A 24,088-nucleotide genomic window follows, 5' to 3' on the forward strand; every position below is an offset into this window, starting at 1 on the left:
ACAGAGCGATGCCCCATTATTAGAGGTGTTTGTTAAGGCAAGCAGCACTGTTACTATGAACCCTCCGACCTCAAGTATTAAACTTGCGCAACTTGTTCTGCACAGATTGTGCAAGTCATAAATGACCCCTCAACTTGTGCAGCTTTTGGGGAGACACTTATTCAATGATCAAACTCCACATGATGCTTGGTCATGCAAGCCAACCAGCGAAAATCTTGTTGACATCTTCGGTTTGAGGCGTCTGGTTGTATCAGAATTTTTATTTATATTTTTATGTTTTTATTAGTGGTGGGCCGTTATCGACGTTAACGTGCTGCGTTAACGTGAGACTCTTATCGGGCGATAAAAAAAAAATATCGCCGTTAATCTATTCTCAAACTTGGGTTGGGAGCTGGGTCTAAACTACGTAAACTATGATGACTTTCACCTTGATATTTGAGAGCGGATGACGTATACCTAGTGGAATTGCACTGTAGGGGGCGAGAACGAGTCTTCAACTTCTGTGAAATTACCACATCAAATGAGATGTGCAAACATGCCATGGATGCAGCAGTGAAGCCGCTTCAGGGCAGGTGCGTTGCTAGACCCCTTTTACTGGGGCACGTGCCCCAGTGAAAATCTGCTGTGCCCCAGTGAAATCTCAAGTTTTAGTTATAATTTACTCTGATAATCCCGAAATAAAGACTTTAAACTATATGCAACAACTGAATCGACGCTTCTAAAAGCAACGCAGTTTAATGGAAGACTACGCACGCAGAAATCCATGCCGTCGTGCAGCCTTTTGCGCAGAAGTACATGGTTACACAAGTTTGTATAGGTAATTATGTTTTAATTGCAATTGTCAAGCAGTTTCTGATGCATTTTGGAAACAGGAGATGAGTGCCTGGTACAATGCGCCACCTGGCTTGAGAAACTCGTTCTCAAAGACTTACTTTTAGTCATTATTTAGGTACCACACATATTCTGAAAATGCCTTCAACCGAATTCAAATTAGCCATTTTAATCTAGATTAATCTAGATTAATTCCAAGATTTAATATAGATTAAAAAAATTAATCTATGCCCACCCCTAGTTTTTATTTGTGCAAGTGACGCAAGAAACGCAATTCTGACTTTTTTTACGGTACAATTGCAAGTTTATATCTTACAGTTCTGAGATCTCACAACACTTAAAAAAATAAAAAACTCTTATATCTCACAATTCTGAAAAAATAACACACAATTCCAAGTTAGAATTGTGAGAATAAAAACAATTAAAAAAAAATTCTGATACATTCCACAAGTAATCTAGACTAGAGCAAGTAATGAGAGGCAAATATTCGCTTCACTTTTGGTGTGCACACACCATTAGGACGACTACTAATCTGTTCTGGGTTTAGGATTTATTTCAAGCTTTGAAATGATCTATAAATCCCTTTTAAACACACACACACACACAATTGTAAGAGATGTAAAATTATAAGTGAAGTACAGTAAATTTGTAGAGTTGCCCAAATGTTTTAGACACAGTACATTTTTTTTCCTTAATTTTGTTTGTGAATATGGCCCCAGATATCACAGAAACCAATAATTACAATGTAGGTGCAGGTAACAGCCCTGTGCAAATCAATGAGGAAATGCCTTCTGTAGGTAATAACAGATTTCAAAAGCTCTCTATTGTTGAGAGAGGTCATGCTTAATCCAGATTAGTGCCAGCTATTGTGTAAACACAGTTTTGGAATAAAAGAGTTCACAAAAACAAGAAACCCCACACATTCAGGAAATTCTACACATTTTAATAACACTTTAAAGTTGACCATTTTTGTGGAAGTTCCTCACATAGTACCAGAGCACAGATGTATGCTACTTGTACACTGCTACATATGCTATACATTATTGTCATTTTATATTGGATGACAAGCCATTTAGATCTTAAGTCTAAAAGCTTCAAGGCAAAAAACGAACATTGATTATCAGTAGTAGTCATCCCTAGCCTGTAAGATAAAAAAAAAAAATCGATATGAATAAAAATGCAACATTTCTGTATCCAGACCTAAACAGCCCATTAGGTAATTCAGTATGTGTCTGATATATTGCTGAGATGAGAGCTAAAAGTATATTCAGCCTCTGAATAACCCTAAAGATACATTTAGCCTCATAGCATCACTGGATTGGCACAGCACTTAAAAGAAAGTGATATTTTCAAAACCATATAGAAAAAAACAACAACAACAACCCATTACAAAAAATCACTTAAGATGCATGTAAATTGTCACTAAGAAACTCTATAAATAAATACAAAACGATAACAGGCCATACATACTCATGATATTGTAAATGGTCCCAAACCCTGGACAGTCAACATAAAAATCGGTAATAAAAATGTGTCACATATAAGTCAAAGTAACAGCCACAAATCTGAATCTTGCATTAAAAATGAGTTCATAACATCAAACACCAACTTAGCAAAACTGGTTTCGCATTTGAAGGTCATCAGTGAGGTCTTTTTCTGACAAGCACTGAAACCAAGTCCAAAACTACAACATGACCAATTTAGAAAAAAACAAAAGAGTTTCAGGACATTCCAGGGGACAAACATATTAAGCTATGGAAAATACATCACCTCTGTAAACAATAAGGCCTCTAAAACAATGTCTGTTTGCACAAAGTCTACAGCGCAGACGCATGCAAAACCCACCAGCACAGGAGTTCAATGCCTGAAAACACTGAAAAAGAGAAAACAGAGAAATAGCAAAACACTTATCAAATGCTTCATATAAATCAAGTACATGACTGGCTCATCGCTCAAGCAAAAAGATCAAAACATCAGCACAAATTGAATTCAGAATCATGAATTTCTGCTTGCGTTCGATATTTACAGTGCTAACTCATTCCCTTTGGTTTCATTTCTAAGTAACGTCGAAACTTAAAAGCATAACACTTCATTTAAAGCATAATTAACAATGGAAATCAAATCATGACTGAAGACTGCTGGTCTGAACTGGCAATGGTAAACAGTAGCAAAGTCACTCAATACTAAAGTATCTTGCCAGTAGAGTTTTTTAAAATCCATCCAGATGTGAAGTAAACATCAGTATATTTAATACAGTTGCTTCATGCTCGAGTTTTATGTATTAAAAGTGCTGTAAACGGTCCTATGCTGCTACATCTGGAGTCAATGGTAACCAGTGCAAACTAGGCTACATACTGTAGATGGCAGAGAAAAAATGTGTCCAAGACATTTATCAAAGCTGAAGTGTGAACAACTCTGGCGCATACGGTTCAATAAGAAGGTCACCGATTATCCTATTTATTATTAAGTTAATGCTCTTGACTGACATGCCGTTTGAGAACAACGGAAACATAACCGAGAAGAAAAGCTTCAGTTTAAAGTTGGTCTAATATTGCTTATGAACAGGACGCTACAGTAGTCAGAAAGGAAAGAATGACACAGTCTGTCATTGGCAGCTAGGCAGAAACGACAATCAATTCTACAAATTGTTCAAAAGAGACCACAGAAATCCAAACATGTCAAAGCTAACTTTTTGGCACTCCGTAGAGTTTTTAAAAGGATATATCACTCAGAAATGAAAGTGGTCATTTACTCACCCTCATGTCGTTCCAAACCTGTCTGAGTTTCATTCTTCTCAAGAATGTTTTTGTGCAATAAAAGTCAAAGGGGTCAAAAAAAAAAAAAAACCACTGGACCTCAATGACAAAAAAAACATTATTTTAAAGAAAGAAAGTCATGTCACAATTCTGACATTTTTTTCTCAAAATGGTGAGATATGAACTCAAAATTCAGACTTTTTTTCTTAAAATTGATAGAAAAATTCGCAATTGTGAGTTATAAAGTCAGAATTGCAAAATATAAACTTGCAATTCGAGTTATAAAGTCAGAATTGCGAGATTAAACTCAATTCTGACTTTTTCTCAAAATTGTGAGATATAAACTCGCAATTGTGATATAAAATCAGAATTGTGTGATGTAAACTCGCAATTGCTAATTATAAAAGTCAGAATTGTGAAATATAAACTCACAATTCTAACTTTTTTCCTCAAAATGATAAGAAATAAACTGGCAGTTGTGAGTTATAAAGTTATAAAGTCACAATTATAAATGCACAATTCTGACTTTTTTCTCAAAATTGATAAACTCACAGTTTTGAGTTATAAAGACAGAATTGCTAGATATACACTTAATTCTTTTTTTCTAAAAATTGTACGATATAAACTCAATTATGTTATAATATCCGAATTGTGTGATGTAAATTCGCAATTGTGAGTTATAGTCAGAATTGCGCGATATAAACTATTTTTCCCCTCAAAATTGTAAGATAATAACTGGCAATTGCGAGTTATAAAGACAGAATTGCCAGGTATATACTCAATTCTGACTTTTTTTTTTTTTTTAAATTGTGATATAAACTCACAATTATGTTATAATATCAGAATTGTGTGATGTAAACTCACAATTCAGATTTTTTCATCCCAAAATTGAGATATAAACTGACAATTGCGAGTTCCAAAATCTGAATTGTGTAATATAAATTCGCAATTGCGAAATATAAAGTCAGAATTGCAAGATATAAACTCACAATTCAGACTTTTTACTCAATAAAAGTCAGTGGGGTCCAAAAATAACCAACACTGGACCCCAATGACAAAACCATTCTTTAAAAAAAAAATAGTCATGAAGGTTTGGAACAGCATGAGGGTGATGATGACACAACTTTCATTTTTGCATAAACTATCCTTTCATGGCCAAACTATTAAACCACTGGTGTGCCAATGGACTTTATTCTGGACTTCATTTAATGGAATTTAAAGTGATGCAAAGAAAAAAGGTCCACAATGTACAGTGTGCAACATATCATCTGTTCAAACGCTGGTGTTGTCGTAATTTTCAAGGTATTTGTTGACTTTTCTAGTGTAGAACCCATTGAATACAGTGCAACTTTCAACCCATCAAAGGCTTAAAAGGATAGTTCACCCAAAATGAAAATTCTGTCATTAATTACTCACCCTAATGTCATTCCAAACCCATCAGACCCAAGACACAAATTAAGATATTGTGATGAAATCCAAGAGCTTTCTGAGCCTGCATTGACAACAATGCCACTGACAAGTTCAAGCCCCAGAAAGGTAGTAAGGACATTGTTGAAATAGTCTTTGTGACATCAGTGGTTCAACCGTAATATTATGAAGCTACAAAAATACTTTTTGTGTGCAAAGAAAACAAAAATAACAACTTTATTCAACAGCTGGTGGAACGGTTGAACCACTGATGTCAAATGGAGTACTTTAACAATGTCCTTAGTACCTTTCTGGGCCTTGAAAGTGTTAGTTGCATTGCTGTCTATGGGTCAGAAAGCTTTTGGATTTCATCTAAAATATCTTAATTTTTATTCTGAAGACGAACAAAGGCCTTACAGGTTTGGAACAACATGAGTGAGGTGAGTAATTAATAACAGAATTTTCATTTTTGGGTAAACTATCCCTTTAACCGTCTACCCTGACTAAGGTCTACATCTGCAAAATGTCCACCAACCCTGACACAGTGTCTCACACAGCAAAACAACCAACAGACTTTAATCTGAGTGCCAGTGTGGGAAAAAAGGACTGGTTTACAAAAAGGAAGAACGAAACTGCTGATTCACATTAGTTTTCATCAAGTCCAGACATGTGACATGTTACTTGGCGTTATAGGAGGGTGTGTCTTTCTTTATAACTTTACCTCAAGTCTTCTACTTCACTAAATTCGCTGGCACGGAAAGTGCAAATGACAAGATAGGAGCAATTGCTTAGGTGTTTCACTGCTTTTCCGAGTAGCAGCAACCAGATTCTTTCAATGGCTGGAATAGGAGTTGAAACGTGACAATGTTAAACCACCGTACTGCTTAAATTTGCATACCTTTCATCAAGGATTTAGGCGTTATGCCAACAACCACAATAGTTCAGAAGTCAACACAAGCAAAGTGGCTGTTTGACCGAAGTCAGGCTTGTACGATACGCATAATGCAACCGTTTAAGATGATACCATACGAAGTGTGTCATAGGCACCAACACCTTAACCACAGGGGCAAAAGCACTTGTCCAGGCACACAAAGTATCAGCCAAGCAGCACAAACAAATGTTAGAGCATGTGAACAGGAACCATCCTTAACTGAAAGAAGGACTCACAGAGCTCAAGAGCAGTGATTGGGAATTGGAGGAAGGTCAGAAGTTTCGTGTGTTGTTGAAGGAGTTTGAGAGGAAGGGGGCAGTGGGGGCGGTGTAAGGTGGTGGTGGAGGGCTGATGGTGCTGAGTTCGGGGTAGGGGTGCAGGCCCATCTGTTTGTTGTCCTGGAGCTTTCGCACCACCACGCGGCAGAAGTCCTCGCTATGCCTCTCGCAAGTGTCTAGAAGCTTTCGCACTTTGGCGGTACGTGTGGGTTGGTTCACAACCAGTTCATAATCCTCACGCATCAGCAGCTCACGGGACAAGAGTGCGTCTAAACTCTGATTGAGACACGCCTCCGTCATCTGCCGGACGATCTCCTCCCTTCGGGCAGCAATCCAGCGAGCCGCTGGACCTTGAGTGTCCATTGCTGTGACAAAATCTGCAAGGACAGTCAAGAGCAAGATTGTCAAAAGTTGAAAGCAAAGATCTTACAGTTGCTTGGGTCTTCTTAAAGGTCACATGTTTTACACCTTTCTAGAGGTTTATTCTAGTTCTTAAAGGAGTAGTTCACTTGCAGAACAAAAATTTACAGATAATGAACTCACCCCCTTGTCATCCAAGATGTCTTTTATTCTTCAGTCGTAAAGAAATTATGTTTTTTGAGAAAAGCATTTCAGGATTTCTCTCCATATAATGGACTTCTGTGGTGCCTTTGAGTTTGAACTTCCAAAATGCAGTTTAAATGCAGCTTCAAAGGGCTCTAAATTAGGGCTGCACGATTAATCGTTTTTAAACCGAAATCGCGATTTGAAAGGGTGCGATTTTCAAATCGCAAGAGCTGCGATTATTTCGATTGATTATCAAATGTGGTAAAAAGCATTTAATTCGTTTTTGACAGGTCACTTCAAGTGCATATTACGTCTTCATGCTTATATTACGTTTGATGCAGAGTTTAACCAATAGGGGGCATTTTAACACTGCATGTAGAGACATGCACGGGACGTATTTTTCAGTCCCGCCTCTGCAGAAATATGTTGATCTCGGTCCGTTCCTACCTCGACATTCATGTTTTGTCCCGCTCCTGCCCGCATAAAAGTAACCTATATAGTTTTTTTTCAGTACATCAATTGAATTTACATGAAACAGTTTTGTAACATCTCGCAAGTTTCACAAAACCCCAGCACAAACGTTCCTGACAAAATATTTGTTATATAGGCTAAGCATCAACATTCACAAACCACTGTTATTCTTAACAGAAGAGCAAGCATGAGCTACTGCGTGTATCCATAGCAGAATGCAAGCAGACAAAGCTAAAGTTGACATCTCAGTTCATATGCGATCTCATAAAGCTCTAACACAATGAATATTATGCACAATGAATCTTTCACAATGTCTACACTTCGTGTGTTTTAATTCACGAGCACGCAATATTCAGCACTGTGCAAGAATGTTTTAGCAGTGAGTGGATTCTAACTTAAACACCTGACTGCCTATCCTTGTGCTTACTAATGATAGCTGTAAGTTGTATACTAGTTGTTCTTGCTGCTTTTGTGCAATAGATGAATAACAATATTTTGCTTTTTAGATATTTCTATTTTGCGGGGGTCCCGCGAATCATTTTATTTTCCCGCGTCCCGAACAGCCGCACTCGTCCATCAAGTTTTGTCCCGCGCCGCAGTCGGTTGCCTCGGGTCCCGCTATACTCCCGTAGGAGTGCAGGTCTCTACTTCATGTACTGAGCAAATAACGTTAACGCCATTTGGAAAAGATGAGCGGGAGCAGCGGCTCAACTTCCCAACAAAGTGTCTCTTAATGTAGGTTATCATCAGTGTTTTACTGATGTAAAATTGTTTACAGTGTGTTTGGATTCCTAAAAGTTTAAGATTTTAATTACATTTTATTATAAAATACTATATAATTATTATTTTTTTTAATTATAAAAGATTTTAATAATATTTTATTATATAATTTTAATTGTTAATTTAATTTTATTTAAGATACTGTAGTTATTTTCTTAATTTGTCATGATAACTGACAACTTTATTTAAAAAAAGGCAACAATGTTTAAGAGGTTTTAAATAAACAGTAGAACAGTGTAGCATACTTTGTGATTATGCTTGGTCTTTCTTTGGTGCTGTTAAAACCACCATATCAAACCTGTTGCTCTTTTATCAAATAGTAGTAAATCGCATTTTAAATCGCAAATCGCAATTTTGATCAGAAAAATCGCAATTAGATTTTTTCTCCAAATCGTGCAGCCCTACTCTAAATGATCCCAGCCGAGGAAGAAGGGTCTTATCTAGCGAAACGATCGGTTATTTTCTAAAAACATTTACAATTTATATACTTTTCAATCTCTACACAGAGTACACACAGAGCTAGACAAGACGAGCATTTGAGGTTAAAAAGTATATAAATTGTAAAAATTTTTTTTTTTTTTTTTTAGAAAATAACCAATCGTTTTAAGTAAGACCCTTCTTTCCTCGGCTGTGATCGTTTAGAGCCATTTGATGCTGCATTTGGAAGTTCAAACACGGAGGCACCATAGAAGTCCATTATATCGAGAGAAATCCAGAATTTTTTTCTTCAAAAAACTATTTCCTTACGACTGAAGAAAGAGAGACATGAACATCTTGGATGACAAGTGGGTGAGTACATTATCTGTAAATTTTTGTTCTGAAAGTGAACTACTCCTTTAATAATATATATATATATATATATTAGGGGTGGAGCCGAACCCGAATACGGTATTCGGAAAGGCACAAATAGCGTGTTTTTAACGAATACTTATTTCGAACAAATACCTTAATAAATATTTGTATTCGGGAACAAGAAAAACGTTCTATCAAAAAAGCTGCGTTTCCTCAGGAGACCGCAGTCACTGTATGCCCGCATGAGTGAGTGAGTGACATTCAGGAGTCGGGGGGTGGGGGTAAAAGAGGTGACTGACACAGGCTGCTCCACACAGCAACAGAGAAGACTCGGCTGGGTGAAAAAAGACTTCACTGCGTCACTATTTTTGATGAATATATTTCTGTACCTTAACTGGGTTTATAACTTTGGGAAGCAGAGTTTGATCGGGAGATTATTCTATTAGGGGCCGTTCAAATGCGCGCTAAAGTTCGTCGTTATTTCAAATGTAGACGCGCTCATAATGAAAGCAACGCTCACACGGTGCTATGCGCTCGTTTTTTCCAGGCGCGTCCGCGCCGCATCGAGATAAATATTCTATAGTCTTGGATAAATACAAATAAACTTTTCAGAATGCCACATGCGCACGCAGGTCATGTGACAAGAACCAACAAATCAGCTTCACCCTTTACCTTATACCATTGAAAAAACAGCCAATCATATCTGTACATGAATAACCATTTTTAAAGACATTTAATAGCAGAGCTAATGCAAGCGATTTTTAATGCTGGAAATCCATTTATGCTTTGCTGAAACTTCCGAGTCGTCATTGAGTGATCAGGTCATGGTTGCTTAGCAACGGCAGACGCCACGAGAAGTTCTTTCAGAAGAAGAACATTTTTATTTTTATTTTAATTCTGTTCTGCATCCTCCAACAAGGACAGGTGCTGGTGGGGTTCATAATGTTCATAATGGTATTTTATTAGTTGGTTTAACCATGGATGAGGTAATGGCTGTCATGTTTTCTTTTTTTTTTCAATGACGTTCCTTGTTACATATTCAAAAACATCAATCAATATTGCATATCCATAATTATTATAATGGATATAATTACAGAATACTTGCACTATAACGTAAATTAAAAGTTAAGCGCACAAAAAAAAACCAGGATTTTTACACTTATTTTGAATTTTACTCGAATACAAATACAAATACAAATACTTTTCCCCCCTCAACAAATACAAATACAGATACAAATACCGGCTGCTTTGCACACCCCTAATATATATATTTGCGGTATAAGTGCCAAAAACTCAACATCTCAATATATTTGTACAGGTCCTCTCTTAGTAACTGTGTCAAGAACAGGTAGATTTTAGCCTGTCTAATTAATATTCATGAGCCTCTCTTCTGATTGGCCTTTTTTTCTGAGTGACACACGGCCAGGCCAACCACAGGTAATTAGGGTCGTGTATGCTTTAGCCTGCTGTGGCAAACACCAAATGCAATAAGCTACGTGACTCTTTTACCGGCAGATAAACATTCACGACAAAAAAATATGTGCAAACTGGAATGAAGCAGCGATCAGGGAGCTCCTCACTATCCGCGCTGAAGTGCATTCGCCAGATTAGTTTAGTGGAACGGTACAAGTCGCGTTATACATCACATTTTCCGAAATAGCAGTGTGAAAGAGGCTGAAGTTGACGTGCCACTGGTCTCTTATATTAATGTTGTTTAGAAGCCTGTGCAATGATGTAGTTTCTTGACATCCATGACTGAACAGCATTTTCTCGTCTTGTTTCCGTGTTGTTGTTGCTCAGCAATGGCATGGACGCGATGTTGTCTGGGGGTTTGGCAAAAGGAGGGTGGGACGGTGGTTGGTGCTAGAGGTGGTGACTAAAGGCAGTGACTGAGTAGATCAGACGTCACAATTTTACGGAAATGCATGCTGTGTGCATTTTACTGTGTATTGACTGTTTTGAAACTTATGTAGTAGTTACATAGCTCCTAGACTTCAGTTATCATGAAAAAGCCAGGAAATTTCAGTTTTGACAATATGGGACCTTTAATGTTATGGTTAACAGGTGTGGTTACCTTGTGGGTGTGGCTGCAGCGTGAGGGGTTGTATGGCAAGAGCCAGGTCACTTTCGCTCTGAGATGCATGCGGTTTGAAAGGTATGTTGAGGTCGGACACGGGCTGCGCCGTCTGGTATTCAGGGCTGAGGTTGTTCCGAGAAGAGTGGTCCACAAGAGGTTTTGGAGGATCAAGTGGAAGGGACATTATTGATGTCTGCGGACCAGCCTGAGCACTTGACATGCCTAATGATGTAGAACAGCACAAATAAAAAAAACAAGTTAAAAGAATTCAAAAGGCAGATGGAAGTAAGATTAATTGATTAGATGCATGTCATTATATTATCCCAGCATTCTGTCATCATTTACTTATTAGGGTTTTTCACACTGCGCTTAACCCTGGCTTACCGTCAATCTAAACCCTGCTTTTAACCCCCGAATAAAAGAACGTTCATGATGACCTAGTTTGTTATGAAAACCTGCTCTGAAGATTGCTCCCGCATTGTGGTGACAAGCTTTTAAAGTGTAAAACAATGCAGTGTTACAACATTATGACTAGATTGTTCAGCAACAGACATCGAACCCAACCCATATCCATGTGCTTTGCAAAGACACAGAAACACTGTGCAATGTATAAACATTCGTTGCAGCATTTTGAGAGGAAAAATGTGACCCTGGGCCACAAAACCAGTCTTTAGTAGCAACAAACTATTTGTAGTAATAGCCAAAAATACACTGTATGGGTCAAAAGTATAGATTTTTCTTTTATGGCAAAAATCCTTGGGATATTAAGTAAAGATCATGTTCCATTAAGATAATAAGTAAATTTCCCACTGTAAATATATCAAAACTTAATTTTTGATTAGTAATATGCATTGCTAAGAACTTAATTTTGGACAACTTTAAAGGCGATTCAAGCACTTTCGAGGATCTGTACTGTATCTATGTATGTTTATTTTCAAACACTTTCCAGGGCCTTGACATTTTTTTTCAGATACACAGACTTTTAGGGATTTCAAGGACCTATGGAATCCCTGTGAATGGGTGTTGAGATTTTGAAGTCCAATAAACTCAGGGTTTCCACACCTTGATTAACTTCAAATTCAAGAATCTTAAGGACTTTCCAGGTCCAAAACCCTCAAATTCAAGGACTTAATGTGGGGGCACTTTTTAAGTGAGAGCAAGGTTACATCATGTTACCTTGTAAGATACATTGTTACAGTTTTCATGTGTTAAACACAACTATGCAAAAAAGCATTTTATTCAAACTTCACAGCCTATTTTTGCAATGTTTCACGGTGTGTCTGTGAAACGTTGAGGTACCATCATAGCAGTTTAGTGCACGCATGAACGTCATGGCAATAAACAAGACAAAGTACCTCACGCTGGAAACACTTAATGTAATGCATAAATGTGCGTAACTAACATAAATCAAGCAAGCTAGTATGCATAGGCCACGAAGTGCTGGCAAAATAACACATTAGCAGACTGGATGGAATAATATGGAATTTTTTCCCAAAAACTTCTTGCACAAAATTAATTCCAAGCACTTTCAAGGACTTGGAACTATCTATGCATGTTTATTTTCCAAAACTTCCCAGGGCCTTGAAAAACAATTTTCAGATTCACAAACTTTTAAGGATTTCAAGGACCCGTGGGAACCCTGAAAGTACATCCATCCATCATAAAAAGTACTCCACACAAATCAGGGGGGTTACTAAAGGCCTTCTGAAGTAAATGAATGCATTTAAGAAAAATATCCATATTTAAAACTTTAATGTTTAACTGTAATGACAAAGGTGTAAGCATAATCTATGGTGAGAAGTGATGAACATGGAAGCACAGTAGAGCAAAACTATTGTTAAAATGATTATTTGTAAAGAAACAAAAGAAAACGAAACTTAGTTATTGTGAGACCAGCATATTCTCACGCCTACGTCATCCGCCAGTCTCTCGTGAATGCTCGTACGACAGTTAGCGGAAACTAGAGATTTTGGTTTGTAAAATTTTAAATATGGATATTTTCCTTATACAAATGCATCTCCTCATTTCGGAAGGCCTTTATCAACCCCCTGGAGTCATGTGGAGTGCTTTTTATCATAGATTGATGCACTATATTGGCCTTTTAAAATCTCAAGACCCATTCACTGCCTTTATAAAGGTTGGAAGAGTCAGAACATTTTTTATTATAACTCTGATTGTATTCGTCTGAAAGAAGAAAGTCTTTTACATCTAGGATGGCTTGAGATTGGATAAACTATGGGGTAATTTTCACTTTTGGGTGAACTATCCCTTTAAGTCACAGAAGTTGCAAACATCATGAAGGTAAGTAAATGATGGTAGAACTTAATTTGCAGGTGATCTATAAATTTTAGAAGAAATGAGTCCTGCCTTGGGATGGATTTGATATGGTCAGGAAGCCCGGATGGGACATTTCCGCTTCCTGGGAAGAGCAGGATCCTGATCCAGATGTGGAACTGTTTTCCTGTCATGTAACATGAACAAGAAAATTAGGACACTCACCAGACTGTTCTCATTTCTGCTTAAATACTGAATCATCAACAACACAGACTTATTTTTAAAACCAAAATAAGTAACTTACTGGCCAAGGAACATTTTGCTCCTTCACCATCTTTTCCTCGATTCTCTTCCCATTTGTTTGAGTCGATGAGCAGCTTGATGGTCTTATATACTGAGGAGAAGAATGCATGAGAAATTACAATACATTACATTTAGTCAGGATCACTCCGTTTGCCTAAAACCTAATACACTGTGTGCATAATTATTAGGCACGTTGATATTGTGGTCATATGTTTTTCCAAGCGCATTTGACCAATTCCAAACCACATCAATCTTAATAACTACAATTGATTTTGTATTTAATTATTTATAAGTGATATATAATTGTCCATGAAGGCTGGAAGTGAAAAACACATTATATTCAGGTGTGCAGAATTATTAGGCACATTTTCTTTTACAGATAAAATGAGCCAAAAAAGAGATTTACCTAAAACCTTAAAGACTTACCTTACTTCGTTTGACTTCCAACACTGCCTCCAAGAAATCAATCTCATCAAATCTTCTCAACATGGGCTCCAGTTCAATAAGACAATCTGCATGGTAAAGACAAAGCAGCTATTAAGCAACAAAATAATACAAAAAATTCGCATCAACAACTTTTTTTGTTGGCCAAAGTACTTAATGGTCACATGACATGCAAGTAAACAAACAAAATATTTATTATTTAATTATTTGATATTTTATCTTTTTTAGTAAGCGGTTTACTTTTTATTTTACAATTATTCTTTATTTTTATTCAACATTTTTATAATTTAATTAATTAATTATTAGCTTTTCAACCGCAGTTTGATAGATACACCATCAATACATTTTTCACTTCCAAGAGTTGCATACACACCAATACAGTGTGGCAGGAATGAAGCATTTTTGTAGGCCAAAACCTGGAAGTCGAGTTAATATTTTAGCACTTCCAATTTAATTTCCCTAAAGGTTTTTTTAAATGGGTTTTTGAGAAATGCCTGAAGTAAGGTCTGTTGGTGCTCAAGCTGTATTTTACAACATAAAATATATCAGTAATTAGTAATTTTTTAAATGATTTTCTTGTTCTGAAAAGGTGCTTGCTAACAAGTAGCTAAATGAGACTATAGAAGTTGTCTGGGACATTAAATATCATCACACTGAACAGGTAAACTCATCTACACAATATCCATTGTGTTAATAATCACTTGCAAACTTTTCTAATATCTTTTCTAAAGACTGAAAGCTTTCAGAAGCTTGTCAAATGGGGTTGAAGTTAGGTAACTGTGGTCATGTAATGTATTTATTACAATAGCGTTCTCCCCAGGCTGGCACAAATGGCTCGATTAGTTCTGGGTTTGATGAAGGCCCGCCTTCCGAAAAACAAAATGTGTTGTGATTGGTTAGCAGTCCCACTGCGTTGCGATTGGCGAACAGCTTAGATAGTGTTTCAGTCCTGCCACGCCCCTTCCCAAAGCAGCAATTTCCGTGTACAACTGCGCAAACTAGATTAAAGTTATTCTTATGTTTTAAATATGGATATTTTTCTTACAAAAACACATCAGATCGCTAAAGGAGGCTTTTACTGACCCCTCCAGAGCCATGTGAGTCACTTTTTATTATGGATCGACTTGTTTTGGACTGATGGAGAGTCTATGCCATTCTAAAGCTTGGAGTTTTAATATAACTCCGATTGCATTCGTCTAAAAGAAGGAAGTCATATACACGTAGAATGCATGGAGGGTGACTAAATGGTACGCAACAGTAGTGTTGGTCAGCCTGCGAGTTCGCCGATACATTGTATTATCATTATTGTGCTAATTTATTTAATCATTTACATGCCTGAAACCAGCTCCAGCATAAGGCTAGTGAAACGATCTACACTGTATGATGAATAAATCTTTTAACACACACTGCACATGTCTACAGCGCGGCTCTGACGTGGAAACTGATGATCGTCACTCTAGTCAATGCTTGTGTTTACATCAGCCACGGCTCTGCACGTGTTTCGACCCTCTGTACCGTACACATCAACTGCGCGGCTCCAGCACGGCTAACGGAGAAGTTTGTTAAAGCATCCCAGAAGTGTCTGTCCACGTTACATCGCTAAATTTAGGCTAATCTCCCACCTCGTCCCTCCCCACCCGCCAACGATTCGAATTTCTGTGGGCAGGATTTATTTGAATGATATTCTAATGGTCGCTGTAGTCCAAAGGAGCCGTTCATTGTAGTTCTTGAAAAGGGATTTTTTAAAAACTAAATATCTCCCTTTCGAGCGGACTTTGAGATTTGTAAATTTGTAGATGTCTTTTATGCCCAAACATACACACCACACACTGGCTAAAATTCAAAAAGTGAAAAAGCATAATAGGACCCTTTAATATTTTAGTAGACATGTAAAGAAAATGTCAAATGAAAAATCACTTCTTTTCAGTCCCTTGTTTTGGTGTGGTAACAGAAAAAGCAAAAAGTGTACCAACTGTGCCCGATCTACCCTACCGTTTAAAAAAAAAAAAACCTCAAATGAACTCTTTCAAACAGTTCAAACTGAACTGCTTACTAGGAAGTAAAATTGTCTATTGTTAACAGGGCATGTTGAAAAAAACATCACTGCCTAAATCTAGATATTAGACTTTACAATGTTTGATTTGTTAAGCCTTATCTGGTTAATTGACAATTCTGAATGAGTGACACATGAAGATGACCCCAGTGCTCCCTTTGTCTATTCACAGTCATTTCCTCATTCCCCTGATATGTTGCAGGGTTTGCAAAAGAGAAATCTTCAGAAAAACTTTATTTGTAATGACTCAAAATTTTAACTGGTGTGTAACACCAAATTTTATCATGAGATGATAAAATTGCCAGTAAAGACCAATGACAAATTTGTGTTTTGACATTTTAAATATTTAACAAACCACAAGAACAGATCACCCAATTGGATTGTGACAGCACATTCAGAGGGACTGTGAAAATCAGGAGAAAGGTCAAGGTAGACACTCACTGAGAAAGGAAGGCCGTTCATCTGGGTTGGCGGTCCAGCCGCAGGTCATGAGGTTAATGAGGGTTTCTCGACTAGGGATGTCTGCAGGCAGACTGTCCAGGCCCGTGTCAGGTCGAGACCCTCGGAGAACACTGAACATGATCTGCATGGGATTGGTGGCCTCTGCTCACAGAGAGAACAAGAGAATGGTTGAATTAGAGGTGTGCGATATCACAATTGTTGATTGTGGATGATTAAAATGTCTCCATAATCTGCTTTTGAAGAAACAGTATCATGCTAAAGTGCAAGTTGCAGTTCATTTTATTTGTATATTATACGTATTTGTAATGTGTATCTTTCTTCTTGTTTTTTTAACAACAAAGATAAAATAATGATAAAGATTTTTATCTTCGCCCACTTTGGCCTAAATCTCTGCCATTCTTTTTTACTTTATATTTTGTTATCTTGTAAGGCTTTGTTTTTAAAATAGGGAAATTAGTTTGGCTGTACTGCTCAGACAACTTGTAAAATAATAAAACCAACATGACAAAGAATGGTGACAAATGATGATATGCTATATCTCTCACCCCTAGGATACATATTTCCTGGATAGACGAACTGCTGCAGTTTATGAAATGGAGGAGGAAGTGACCATGAGAGGAATCTGTGTCATGATTTTTTTGCATCAAAAACATGACACAGCGAAAAACGTGCTTAGTTTTAAGTAGGGCTGCACAATGAATCGAACTTCATTAGTTGCTTCATTAGTTTCAAATACTAGTGTAGTTTAGCAATATTTTGAATTAGTTTTTATTTTTATGCTTTACTTTTCATTTTAATTTCAGTTAAAATTTTAGCCATTTTGTTGTGCAGTTATATTTGTTTTTCAGTTTTACTTATTTTATAAAAAACATCACGTTACACGTAATGAAAATAAGAAATTTTGCTGGTAACTCCTTAGTTTAGGGACCAATTCACACTATTAACTAGTTGCTTATTAGCATGTATATTACTAGCATATTGGCTGTTTTTTAGTATTAATAAAGCACATATTAATGCCTTATTCTGTATAATCACATTGGCCCCCAAACTAAAGTGTAACCACTTTGCCTTTTTAAAATTAGTTAACATTAATAACCCTGTTTTTTGTGCTGTATTTGTTGTACTTAATAGAAAAAGCAGGGAAACTTTCTGAAGTTGAACATAAAAGAAGATATTTTGAAGAATGCTGGTAATCAAACAGTCGATGGTCCCAAATGACTTCCATAGTATTTCTTTCCCTACTATGGAAGTCAACGACTGCTTGGTTCTTCCAAATTCTAAATATATCTTCTTTTGTGTTCAACATAAGAAAGAAACATATATAAGGTTTAGAACGACATGAGGGTGAGTAAATGATGACAAAATTTTACTTACTGGGTGAACTATACCTTTAAAGGGTAAGTTCACTTCCATAACAAAAATGTACAGATAATGTACTCACTCCCTTGTCATCCAAGATGCTCATGTCTTTCTTTCTTCAGTCGTAAAGAAATTATGTTTTTTGAGGAAAAAATCTCAGGATTTTTCTCCATATAGTGGACTTCTATGGTGCCTAGAGTTTGCGCTTCCAAAATGCAGTTTAAATGCGGCTTCAAACGATCACAAATGCGATGTAAACGATCCCATCTGACAAAGAAGGTTCTTATCTAGCAAAACAATCGGTTATTTCTTTTTTAAAAATTACAATTTATATACTTTTTAATCTCAAACGCTCGTCTTGTCTCGCGCTGCCTAACCCTTTTTATGGTTCAATACAGTTGGGGTTTTCTTTCTAAACTTCAAAATCATCTTACATAGCTGTTTTACCTTTTTGTTAAGGGTGTTTGTTCTCCTTTGCAGGTTCACACGGAATTGTATTTCTACAGCGATGTAGGATGATTTTGAAATGATTTTTGAAGTTGAGGGAGAAAATAAGATGGGAGTTTTTCAACATACCCTAACTGTCCGAACCAGAAAAAACATAGTTTGTGGTTAAAAGGTATACATTTTGTAATTTAAAACAAAAAACAAAAAAACAATCGTTTAGCTAGATAAGACCCTTCTTCCTCGGCTGGGATCGTTTAGAGCTTTTTGAAGCCACATTTAAACTGCATTTTGGAAGTTCAAACTCGGGGCACCATATTAGTCCACTATACAGAGAAAAGTCCTGAAATGTTTTCTTCAAAAAACAATTTGTTTACGACTGATGAGAGAAAGACATTAACATCTTGGATGACAAGGGGTAAGTACATTATCTGTACATTTTTGTTCTGGAAGTGAACTTCTTCTTTAACCCAAGAACTTCTAAAACCAATTCATTCTGATTTGTGAACTGTTTTGTACACCAGATCACTGGATTCACTTAAAAGATCTGTTTAAAAAGAATGCGTTGTTCACAATTTTTGGATTTAGGCCACATTCAAGTGCAGTCTGAATGTAACGTTAATCACATATGAACTACAGTAAGTGTACGTCATGGAATCGCCCAGTGGACCCTACCTTCATATGGTATTCGTCTTGAAAGCACTTCCCACATGATGATGGCATAACTGAAAGAGAAAGCAGAGAAACAGATAAGAGAATGGTTTTTACTGCTGTGCAGTCTGGCAATCCCCCTTTGGAGGTAAAACACTGTCATATCAATGAAATAATTTCAACATGCCCTCTGACTAAGATCAGACATGTAGGCAAGTTGACATTTAGTTACCAAATCGCTTCCCTTTTTTAACCAGAGTGGTGAAAGAACCAAATAAAGGACTCTTTCATGAGTAGCCTTGGTGAGCTATGATTAAACCCAGAAACTGGTTTATGTTTTTTTTTCTCTTTGCCATCCTCTCTTTGTTCTGGAAAATATGTTAAGTATTATAAAATCCACCGATAATTTTCAATATCCTGTACTGCCACATTCCTCCCTTCCAAAAAGGTTTGCATATATGTTAATCAATTAATTTCCATTCACTTTATAGATTTCTAGCTAATAAAATATTTTAGAGATAAGAATAACTAGAAAAATGTTTCCTGACTTTTCCAGGCCTGGAAATCACTTTCAAAATTCCCTGACATTTCCAGGCTCACCATATCACCTAAGGGTAGAACATGTCCCTCATCTGACAAGAACTTCGCTGAGTCAGGCCATGGTGCAATAAGGACAGCTGAATGTCTTAAGGGGATGCCCCCAAAAAAGACAGGAACTGAAAAAGCAGTACTTTAAAAACCTGAGGTAACTAATTTGAAACTCAGAAGGAAGTTCACTCATCCGGTCAAAACTGGAAGCTTTGTCAAATCTTCAGAAACTGACCTGTACATGTCGTATTTGACATCAGCTCTGCGGTTCTTGGAAGGTTCATACTCCTCAGGTGGCATATAGATGACTGTGCCTCCCATTTCGGCAGGTTTAGAACCAGATCCCTTAGTGATAGAGAGCTGGCGCCATTTAGATAAGCCAAAATCAGCTATCTGTTCACAAAAACAGACATAGAAGATCCACTTTAGATCAGAAAATCCAATGTGAAGTTGAAACATAATACATGGTAACACTTTGGTTTAGGGGTTAATTCTCACTTATGTATATTACTAGCATATTAACTGTTTATTAGTGCTTATAAAGTACATATTAAAGCAAATTAGGAGTTTACTGAGGCGATAGTTAATAGTTAGTTAATAGTGAGAATTGGTCCCCAAACTAATAGATGACCAAATATATATAAATACTTTAAAACACTTTCAATACTTATGCTGATTAATGGTTGAATTTTAATAATCAATTGTCAACATTTTCTAACTTTTTCATGTTCCACAGAAGAAAGTCATACAGGATTGAAATCATATGTGACCCTGGACCACAAAACTAGTCTTAAGCAGCAAAAATACATTGCATAGGTCAAAATTATTGATTTTTCTTTTATGCCAAAAATCATTAGGATATTAAGTAAAGATCATGTTCCATGAAGATACCTTGTAAATTTCCTACTGTAACTATATTAAAACTTAATTTTTGATTAGTAATATGCATTGCTAAGAACTTCATTTGGACAACTTTAAAGGCGATTTTCTCAATATTTAGATTTTTTTTGAACTCTTTAGATTCCAGGCTTTCAAATAGTTCTATCACAGCCAAATATTGGCCTATCCTAACAAACCATACATCAAGGAAAGCTTATTTATGATTTATGCTTATGATGTATAAATCTCAATTTCAAAAAATTAACCCTTATGACTGATTTTGTGGTCCATGGTCACATATGACAGCGAGTAAATAATGTCAGAACTTTCATCTTCGCTTTCATTTTTCATTTTTTGCTTTCATTTACCTTTAAAGTAGTATGACGTTTTACAGACTTTCCAGAGGACAAATAATGAATAACTATGGTATTTTTAAACCCATATTAATAATGAAATATTAAGATCATAGCTGATTTAAAAAGTACAAGGATTCACTAATGTTTGAAAGAGAACAAAAGAGGCTTTTTATAGCAGTAGGCCTTTGAAACTTGGGAAAGAAATATGACATTTTCTAGAAAGAATAGCTGTCGTTGAGAAAAGCAGACTTTCAAGATCCCTACACTAATAGCATTTAGACAAATATGGATTTCATCACATTACATTTACAAGTTCCAGGAAAGAAAATATCTACAAATGCATCTAAACACAAATTGGGAGACATCTTCAAGCAAATCTCCACAAACCTTAACATGGTACTCCCCATCCATCAGGATGTTCTGAGTTTTAAGATCATGGTGTAAAAGGGGCGGTGTCATATTGTGGAGGAAGTTGACTCCTAAAGCGATCTCGTAAAGAATACGCAGCCTCAATGGCCAGGCCACCACTGGGTACATATCTTTCTGTAACGCAATAAGAAAATACAGAAGTGAACATTCAAGAACCTATATGCCACAAAGCGGAAAGTGAAACTGTACATTACTCAAACCCAAAGTGAATTATTACAGTAATACTACTAGACTAAACAGGAAGTATGTCATCGAAAAGGAATGCTGTTTGTCCAGTTATACCTCATGTAGGAGCTCATCCAGTGACCCGTTGGTCATGTACTCAGTCACAATGCAGAAGAACTCAGGCTCGTTACACACCCCAAAGATCTGGATGATGTGGTTAAATCGAGCTTTGTGAAGCACCTCAGCTTCCTTCAATAAACAATTCCTTTCCCTGTTAAAAAAAGATGAATGATTAGACACAGACTGGGTTTTTTTCTATTAGACAATATGGTGAGAAAGATACACTATAAGTTATTAACTGCCTGGATTCCCACAGCTTTTGAACAATGAATTTACACATTTTTTTCCATTATTCTTTGCATTATCCATACTTCCATGGACTTTGTTCAATGAAAATCTTGACAATCTTGGCATCTTGGAACAGTTCATAAATTCTATGGAACTTTTTTGTCCTTTCTCCTTTTATTATAATAACAGGGAAAGAGTATACTAAAGTTATATTAAACATTTAGGCCCGGTTTCACAGACAGGGCTTAGACTAAGCCAGGATTACGCCATAGTTCAATTAGGACATTTAAGTAATTTTTATAAACATGCTTAGAAAAAAACATTACTGGTGTGCATCTTGAGACAAAACAAAGGCACTGATATATTTTAAGATCAATCAGTGCAATTTAGTTTCAGTTGAAACAGCTCAGACTTACATTTTAGTCTAGAACTAGGCTTAAGCCTTGTGAAACCGGGGGTTAAAGAAACAATATTACAATTCTGGACAACACTGATAATTATTTTTTTATTTTTAAAATCAATCATTTGAAATGCTTCAAGAGAGTTTTCAATGTTAAGTTACTAAATACAGCCTAAAAACATATGTGACCCTGGACCACAAAACCAGCCATAAGGGTCTTTTTCTTTTCTTTTTTCAAATTTGAGATTTATACATCATCTGAAAGTTGAATAAATAAGCTTTTTTGTTTTTAGGATAAGACAAGATTTGGTCGAGATACAACTATTTGAAAAACTGAAATGTGCGGGTCAAAAAAAAATCTAAATATTGGGAAAATCACCTTTAAACTGATCCAAATTAAGTTATTAGCTATGCATATTACTAATCAAAAACTAAGTTTTGATACATTTACAGTAGGAAATTTACAAAATATCTTCATAGAACATGATCTTTACTTAATATTCCAATGATTTTTGGCATAAAAGAAAAATCGATAAATTTGACCCATACAATGTATTTTTGGCCATTGCTACAAATATATCCAGGCTACTTAAAACTGGTTTTGTGGTCCAGGGCCACAAATGTAATTTTGGGATTGGCTAAAGATTAGGCTATATTTAACAAGTTGAATATTAATGAAATATTAGTTCACCAAAAAATGAAAATGAAGTCATCATTTCTCACCCCCACATCGTTCTACACTCATAAGACTTTCGATCACCTTTCAAAACACAAGTTAAAATATTTTCGATCAAACCTGAGAGATTTCTGTCTCTCCACTGAAATCACTCAAAACTTCAATAAATTTGATTCATATGGGTAACTCTTCTTTGCGTTTCAAAGATGAACAAAAGTCTTACACGACTGTGGGAAATGACGACAGACTTTTCATTTCTGGGTAAACTATCACTGAGTGACAGATGACAGCATAGACGCTCATTTGCCCCAGTTTTAGCATTAATTATCCAATATCAGATGATTTTGATAGTAAAAAGAAAAAATCTCTAAAAGCAGCCGATAAATGTTATTATACAGATATTGTGCATCCCTAAAACAGTAACCAGTATTTTTTCCTGAATTTCTCCTTTAGTGTTATAGATAGATAGATAGATAGATAGATAGATAGATAGATAGATAAGATAAATTCAAGTTTTCAGAGTTTCACTTCTTTACATGCCATTTTCCAGGCACATTCCATGACATTTCCAGGTTTTCCATGATCATACAAACCCTGAACTGTGGACAAGAACTGAGAACTGAGAAGAACTGAGCTGTAACTTAGTGCTCATTAGCACAAAACAGTCAGCCAGTGTTTGTCCCAAAAGAGCTTCTGGCCCATCATATTCTCACTTTGTAGTGGTCACAGAACTAAAAATACATTCAAACGTCTTGAACATACAGTTCCCAAATGCAGGACCTCTAAAGCATGCTGTCTAGCCGCATACTTAACGTATGTACGTAAGTGCTGCATAATAGTTAAGATCAGTGACCTTATCTGAACACTATCCTTTCCTGAAAACCTGCAACAACCAGCATTTATAGTCCTACCAGACTGAAACAATCACAGCCTGACAACCTGAACATTTTGACAATGTTTTATGAACCGTGCATTTGAGCTAACAAGGAAGCAAAGTAGATATCACAAGTGAACTGAATGAACCCACCTCTCACCAACCGGTGAATCCAGTTTCAAGCACTTGATCGCCACTGTGGTGCGCCAGTCGCTGTGTTGCGCCCTAAAGACGGTCCCAAAGCCTCCTTTACTGATGTAGTGCAGGTCCGTTAGTTTCCGATACGGGATCACCGGTAAGGTGCTGGTGAGACTGCAGATGTTGACGCAGCCGGTGTGCTCCATGTTTCAGGATATTATGAGACGAGACGGGCCCGTTCAGCTTTAACAGAAAGGGGAACTGAAAAAGCACTGCTACTGCTGAAAACCCTCAAAGAGAGAGAAAATATCGCGCATGTATCTACATGTTGTGAATGCGGTCTTATCCACGTACTACATTACCCAGAGATAGTCGT

At 36.5% G+C, this 24,088-nt stretch overlaps 1 protein-coding gene across 1 annotated transcript; it reads right to left on the bottom strand.

Moving 5' to 3' along the window:
* Positions 1 to 1,541: 1,541 nt before the first annotated feature.
* LOC141345012 (receptor-interacting serine/threonine-protein kinase 2-like) lies at positions 1,542 to 23,924 on the bottom strand (the record flags this gene model as incomplete). The annotated part of the gene is given in 11 exon segments (XM_073849907.1): positions 1,542 to 6,580; positions 10,867 to 11,091; positions 13,237 to 13,330; positions 13,448 to 13,537; positions 13,873 to 13,958; positions 16,385 to 16,546; positions 18,884 to 18,933; positions 19,683 to 19,840; positions 21,070 to 21,225; positions 21,394 to 21,547; positions 23,728 to 23,924. Coding segments are annotated over 11 exon segments (1,755 nt in total), but the record flags the coding sequence as incomplete, so codon positions are not given.
* Positions 23,925 to 24,088: the final 164 nt, after the last annotated feature.

The sequence above is a fragment of the Garra rufa genome, chromosome 10 (assembly GCF_049309525.1).
Source record: "Garra rufa chromosome 10, GarRuf1.0, whole genome shotgun sequence".
Classification (NCBI taxonomy): Eukaryota; Metazoa; Chordata; class Actinopteri; order Cypriniformes; family Cyprinidae; genus Garra; species Garra rufa.